At 36.2% G+C, this 7,588-nt stretch overlaps 1 protein-coding gene across 1 annotated transcript; it reads left to right on the top strand.

Moving 5' to 3' along the window:
• Positions 1 to 1,393: 1,393 nt before the first annotated feature.
• Positions 1,394 to 2,757, top strand: LOC150025174 (uncharacterized). Its single transcript, XM_090295652.1, has 2 exons — positions 1,394 to 1,931; positions 2,150 to 2,757. The coding sequence occupies exons 1-2, from the start codon at positions 1,394 to 1,396 to the stop codon at positions 2,755 to 2,757; spliced, it is 1,146 nt and encodes a 381-aa protein (XP_090151778.1).
• Positions 2,758 to 7,588: the final 4,831 nt, after the last annotated feature.

The following is a 7,588-nucleotide window of genomic DNA, read 5'->3' as shown; positions in this document are numbered from 1 at the left end:
CATAGACCGATTGGTGGATGGGGCATTTGGACAAGAGATGATGAGCTTTCTCGATGCCTATTCGGGGTATAACCAAATACAAATGTATGAACCAAATGTTCCAAAAACAGCTTTCACCATAGATACTTCAAATTATTGTTATAAAGTGATGCCTTTCGGTTTGAAAAATGCTGGAGCAACATATCAAAGATTGATGGACAAGGTGTTCAAAGATCAAATTGGAAAGAAAATGGAAGTGTATGTTGATGATATGGTTGTAAAATCGGGAGAGGTAGAGAAACATTTGAGAGACCTTGAGGAAGTGTTTGCACGCATAAGAGAATACAATATACGTCTCAATCCAGAAAAGTGCGTTTTCGGTGTCAAAGGTGGAAAACTTTTGGGCTTTATGCTAACCAACAGAGGAATTGAGGCAAATCCTGATAAATGCGAAGCAATAATGAAGATGGGAAGTCCAAAAAACTTGAAAGAAGTGCAAAGACTAGTGGGAAAGCTAAACTCATTGTCAAGATTTTTACCAATATTGGCTGAAAAAACTAAACCAATAGTAAACTTGTTAAAAAAATCCGAAACCTTTGAGTGGAGTGAAAAGTGTGAGCAAGCCTTTTCTCAAATCAAAAGTATGGTAGCTGAACCACCAATCTTAGTTAAACCTGTGTCAACCCAACCCGTCATAGTATACTTAGCAACTTCAAATGAAGCCATAGGAGCAACATTAATCCAAGAGAACCTGGAGCAAAAACCGATATATTTTGTAAGTAGATCCCTCCAAAATGCCGAAACCAGATATTCCAAGGTTGAAAAAGTTGCCTTAACACTGGTGTACGCCGCAAGACGTCTTCGGCCATATTTTCAGAATCATCAGATAATTGTGAGGACAGATTATCCAATATCTAAAATTTTGAGAAAACCAGAACTTGCAGGTAGAATGGTGACATGGTCAATGGAGCTTTCAGAATATGGAATCAAATATGAACCAAGAGGACCAATCAAAGCTCAATCCCTTGCGGATTTCATCATCCAGATGCCGACAACAACACAGCAGGAACAGTGGACATTATATGTAGATGGCGCGTCAAGCAAAAAAGGGAGCGGAGCAGGGATAGTACTTGAAGGACCAGACAACTTCCAAATAGAGAGGGCATTGAGATTCGAGTCCAGAACATCCAACAACCAAGCCGAATACGAAGCTCTTGTTGCAGGATTATTATTGGCTAGAGACGTGGGAGTCGAAAATGTCATTTTGCAAAAGTGACTCTCAACTCTCAATGGGACAAGTACGGGGGGATTATCAGGTAAAAGATCCATTATTGATGCAATATTATCATAAGGTTTAAATATTATGCAATGTTTCAATAAGGTCGAAATAAAATACATTCCGAGAGAATTAAATATGAAAGCAGATTCATTATCCAAATTGGCAAGTCAACAACGACAACTACAACATAACTCAGTCATACAACAAACACTCAGTCATCCGACAGTTGGTTTAGAGGAATGCTTCAGTATTGCAACATCAAAGGATGAATGGATAAAAACATATATAGAAGTAATAAAGAACCAAGAGCAAGGTGTTGAATTGGATACAAAAATGACAAAGAAAGTAGCTATTTTTGTTTTAATTGGAGATGAACTCTACAAAAGAGGACATTCAATACCTTTGTTAAAATGTCTCTCAAAAGAACAAGCTCAGTATGTAGTGAAAGAACTTCATGAAGGAATTTGTGGTTTACACTGTGGAGCTCGAACAATGGCAACAAAAGTTTGCAGAGCCAGATATTACTGGCCAACACTCCGAGAAGATTGTGAAATCTATGTTAAAACATGCAAAAAGTGTCAAGAGTTTGGAAGTTTAAATCATATACCAGCACAAGAGTTGCAAGGAATTGTTTCTCCATGGCCATTTGCTAAGTGGGGAATTGATATACTTGGTCCATTTCCACTTGGACGAGGGCAAACTAAGTTCATGATAGTAGCTATAGACTACTTTACAAAATGGATAGAAGCAGAAGCGTTGACTAAGATAACAGCTCATCAAGTTCAAACATTTGTATGGAAAAATATAATATGTCGATTTGGAATCCCACACACCATTATAACTGACAATGACCGACAATTCATTGACAAAAACTTATGGAATTTTGTGCAGATTTGGGAATCAAGTCAACAAGTACTTCAGTTGAACATCCACAGACGAATGGACAAGCGGAAGCTGCAAACAAAGTTATCCTTGAACAGTTAAAGAAGAGGTTAGGAAGCGCCAAAGGTTTGTGGGCAGAGAAATTGCCAGAGATATTATGGGCATATAGGTGCACACCACAAACTTCAACTGGTGAAACACCATTCAACCTCACATACGGAACAAATGCAATGCTACCCGTAAAAGTAAATGAACCAACATTACGAAGGCAAATAGAAGACTGGAACATTAACAATGAATGTTTGAGGACCGATCTTGATCTTATTGAAGAACTTAGAGAGCGAGCAAAAATAAAAGAGGCAGCAGTAAAGAGAAGAGCGATGAAGAGGTTCAATTTGAAAGTAAAATTAATAGACTTTAAAGAGGGAGATTTGGTATGGAGAATGCGAACTGATGCACGAAAAGATCCACGACATGGAAAGTTGGCATCTAACTGGGAGGGTCCGTTCAGGGTACTAGAAAATTTGCAAAATGGAGCTTATATATTAGAAACTTTGGAAGAAAAAGTGATACTAAGAACATGGAATGCAAGTCATTTAAAGTTTTATTTTAGTTAAAGTAGAGGATATACGAAGAAGACTGTGTACATACTTATCAATCAATGAAGAAGAAGCATTATCAAGTAACAATTTATCTCGTTCACTTTCATTTATTCGGTCCTGGATGATTTCACTCCAAGTGAAAAGCCACCCGAAAAAAATATCTACTTATAATACCTTCGGTCTTGGATGATTTCACTCCAGGTGAAAACCCACTCGAAAAAATATCTACTTATAATACCTTCGGTCTTGGATGATTTCATTTCAGGTGAAAATCCACCCGAAGAACACATACTTATATTACTTTCGGTCTTGGATGCTTTCACTTCAAGTGAAATCCCTCCCGAAAGAATATCTCGTGACCCATAATAATTGTCGAATAGTGATGCCGAAAAAACAAATAACAAATGATTGCTACATCGAATAAATTAGACTAAGCCATACTTCACAACATCATAAGCCGAATATTAAAGGCCAAAACGCGAGATTAAACTATCTTCGACTGAAAGAATAAATAAAAATCTAAATCACAAGAAAGTTGTTTTATTAAAAAAAAACCAATATTAAAACCGACAGGTGACATTTGACATTAATTACATTAGGTTGTCTAAACTACATCTTCCATTCATATCTATCGTCGTTAAAATTATCAACTAATAAACCATTAGGTTAAATTAAAATATTCTATATAACTTGATATTATACATTCACAATCTGACCAAAAGAATTCTTGGGTCTTCTACTAAGAATTCTTTTTAATGGTTACAATTCGCGCGGAGAATCCACCATTTTGAACACTTTAAAATAAAAACCGAAAGGTACTCGGTGCTTTAAAGTTTCAAAAACCGAAAGGTAGTCTTGTGTTAAGGTTATTAAAATTGAAAAGTATAAGTTAAGCACTCAAAAACCAAAAAATGGCATTTAAAACATTTTCAAATGACCGAAAGATTAAGCATCCAGAGGTTAAAACCGAAAAACAAAAACAAAATCATGCAACCGAGAGGTTACTACCGCGAAATCAATGATAGTCGACAAATGAGAAACAAAATGTAATACCCAATAAATAACAAATAAGATAACACATTATAAAAGAAACCAATAAACTTTATACGTACTAAGGTTCCAAAAAAGGGATCACATTAAGAATGCAAATATCCATACATGGATTAGCATTCCAAAAAAAATTCACACTCGTCAAGTAAACCGAGAAGCTATAAACAAAAAGATTAAAACCTATATCCACCTAACTCTCAATATTAATATCTTTAACATCATCGTCCGAAATCTCATTAGCATGAACTAAATCACCATTATAAAAATCCTTCTTAACATCAAAGTTGCCTTCATCAATAGGAATTTTATAAAAATATTTTGCTTGTTGAAGGGCCTTCTCAAAGCCAAGTTTATGTTGTTCAAAAATAAAGCTTTCGGCTTCAAAAACATTAATCTTCAGCTGACTTATCTCTTCATCCATAAGCTTGATGGTGTTTTTATCAGACTGGTTCGCAGAAGATAACTCTGATACCTTTTCACTCAAAAGTTGATTTTCTTTCAGAAGTTGAGCGTTCTCTCTACCAAATCTTAAGTTTTCACTCTTCAATTCAGAAATTTCCTTTCCAAGACCTTCCTTTTCAACCTCTTGTTCATTTTTCTGCTTGTTCATCTCTTCTAATTGCAAAATAAAGAGCTCATTTTTTCCTTATATTCAGCAAGATCATTCTTCAACTTTTCAAACTCAGATAAAGACACACAGTTTCCATTCTTCGCTTTCATCATTTTCCCAATCAAAAGACTTCTACTTGACAATTCAATAATAGAATCCGCCAATGAAGCAACATTCGTATTTTTCAACATATTGTAAGACGATTCACTAAAAGAAGTTTGAACAAACTTCGCATATTTTGTTGAAGCACTAAAAATTGTTTCAGAAAGAGGTTTAGTCGAAACATTTTCAGCGTGGCGATGGCGCCGAGAGGAAGAATGTGATCTCTTGCTACTTCTATCTCGTTTCTTTGACTTCTTCGAGGGACCGGCAACATCAGCATTATTTGTAGGTTCAACTGCTTCAACACGTGCAACGGGTTCCACAACTTCTACTTCCACCATAGGATTCACCACATTCTCACGCCGAGGGGTTACATCACCTACCTTGTTCAGCAGTTTTGAAAAATAAGATCGAGCTTTCGGATTTGTGCTTGCCATCAGAGCTGAAAATCAATAAAAAATTTAGCAAAGTTAAAAAACTCATCCTATAAAGCGAGAAAATGTGAAACAACCACGTACCAATAAGATCTTCTCGGGGACTTGATGAAGTATACAATTGTAGCAAGGCGCGAGTGGGAATTTGGTACGAGAGGTGACTAAAAACTTCAATAACATGGCGATCAGCCACACCCATTGAATGAAAAGATATTGAGTTAAACTTCACGGGATCTCTCGTCCAATACAGAGGAAACATTGGAGAATCTCCATTAAAAAAATACTATCGTCCTACCGGCTCTATTAGAATTTTGAAAAAACCTCCCTCAAAATCCTTATATGAGGACGTAAAAGGTTTAAGGAAACAAATATTGGATTTGCTGATAAGGGATAACCACCCTGGCTGTGTACCAGGCCGAGAGCTATAATACTACAAGAAAGAAGCGGGACTAGGAGAAAGCGATAATAATTTACACAAAATACTAAAAGCTTGCATTGCAGCCCAACTATTAGGATGAAGCTGAGAAGGAGCAACATTAAGGAAATTAAGAACGCCCATTTGAAAGTTGTTCAAAGGCAGTCGAATATGAAGATCTCTAAAAAAGCAAGCATAAAAATAAAAAAAAATTCATAGTTATCACCCTCTCAGCCATGGCAAACATTATCAACATCCCCAACACGCCGAAAAGAAATAATATCATTTTCAATGTCAGAATAATAAATTTGAGAATGGGAAAGAAAACTACGAAGTTCGCTAGCAGAACGATACTTAGAAAAAAACTCTCGGACTTTAGGATTAACTCACTGATAACCTGGACGAAGATTTTTCCGAGGCTTAATAATTTTGAATTCTTGAGGAGCATCAACAGTAGGAGCTCCATTTGAATCATTCATACAAGAAGGAGTAGCAGACGAAGACTTCGAATCAGGATGATCTTCTTCTCGAACCACTCGGCCAGTTGATTCACCACCCACGCTTGAAAAATCATCAGTAGCAGAAGAGCTCGAAAGTGACATATTACCTTTACAAGAACCAAGTGAAGATTGAAAGTGAATTTCCTTTTGGATAGCAACGAGACTCATACAAAACCATAAAAGGTTGAATGAGAAACCTATTTATAACCCAAAAATAAACCCTAGAATTTGAAACGTTGCAACAATATCAAACCGTACGAAAATATATCATCTAATGGTTAAAACAACAAGTTCACGTCAAATCATTCAGTCTCAGCAAAATAAAGCATGAAAACCAAGGCATTTAATATCAAATTTCAAAATTATTATATCATATTAAGACACAAATACTTTTATTTAAACTTAAATAAACTATTTCTGTCTCGGGGGCTAGTGTACTGGTAGGCTAAAATCGAGAGGTTTTAGGCCGAGAACTAAATACTAAACGCAACCGAGAAGTGATAGGCTAAAACCGAGAGGTTTAGGCCGAAAGATGAAAGGTTATACATAAAAGAATAAAACAAAATATAAATATTATTATAATAAGGCCTTATTAAGATAGAAACCTGCATGAGGGGGTGTGTAAATAATAAAAAGGTGTAGAAAGAAAGTCCAAAGATAAGGTGGAAAGCCCATTAAAGAAACCCTATAAATAGGAGGTCAACGTAAGAAAAAGGTAAGAGTGATTTTTATCTGAAAAACGTTAAACTCTTTTTGACTTTGGCATCGGAGCGACTTGCAGGTACACTCCCCCCCCCCCCCCCCATCTGTGTGAAGGAGAAGCCGAGAGTACCCGCCGAGAGGAGAAGTCGATAGCAGCCAGCGAGAGGAGAAGCCGATAGCAGCCAGCGAGAGGAGAAGCCGAGAGCAGCCAACGTGAGGAGAAGCCGAGAGCATTTACCTTGAGGAAAAGCCCAGAGTATCCGGTCCAAGAGGAAACCGTGAGAGTCCAGCCCAAGATCGGAATATTTATGTAAGAGATAATCTTGTTAACCTGATTCGAGTGTCCTTGGTCCCTGTTGTAAGAACAGTTTCTATAGTAACTGATGAGCATATATTTATTCACACTCATTAGCCTTATTCATAGATTATTGGACTATAATAATAAATAAATTCATTGTTTTAATTAATATTCTTATAATTGGGTTTATTTGGGCCTTAACTATTATTATTGTTAATTTTGTGTTTTTAGAGTAAATTATCCGGAGGAAGCATCTACCTTTGTGAATGGGCCAAATATGCAAAAGTCCAAGTTGCTTTTTGAACCAAAACAGAAAACAAATTCTGAGGAGAAGAAAGAGAAAATAAAATCTACAATATCTCAGAAACAGAATTGGAAGCAAATATTCTGCAAAATACAAGAATTCTGGAAAGATGGAAACTTGGAAACGGTTAACAAAATATAAACTACAATATTCTCTCAAGATCCTTGGAGCATAAAAGCCTATAAAAGGACACAAGCATCAAGGAGAAAGGGAGAGCTTCATAGGGTTTTCTTAGTTTATTTTCTTCTTAGTAATTCTTTTGTTTTGCCTCCGCATGGAAGGCTAAACCTTTTTGGTTGATTCTTTTGTAATTCCCCATTGAGTTCTGAGGTTTTGTTCAATAAAAGTTTCGATTTTTAATTCTCTATAGCAGTTGTTTTTATTGTCTAATCTTCTGGAAAACTGGTTTTTGTGAGAGGTTGTACTTGAAC

This window comes from Phaseolus vulgaris, chromosome 9 (genome assembly GCF_051622355.1).
Source record: "Phaseolus vulgaris cultivar YP4 chromosome 9, ASM5162235v1, whole genome shotgun sequence".
In the NCBI taxonomy this organism is placed as follows: domain Eukaryota; kingdom Viridiplantae; phylum Streptophyta; class Magnoliopsida; order Fabales; family Fabaceae; genus Phaseolus; species Phaseolus vulgaris.
The sequence above is the reverse complement of the archived record's forward strand: the minus strand, read 5'-3'. Positions and strand labels throughout refer to the sequence as shown.

What these genes read in the sequence shown, in the direction of transcription:
- LOC150025174 (XM_090295652.1), top strand. Translation starts at nt 1,394, where the DNA reads ATGAAAGCAGATTCATTATCCAAATTGGCAAGTCAACAACGACAACTA. An exon ending in GTGGGGAATTGATATACTTG is followed by an intron (nt 1,932 to 2,149) that starts GTCCATTTCCAC and finishes AATTTTGTGCAG; the next exon opens with ATTTGGGAATCAAGTCAACA.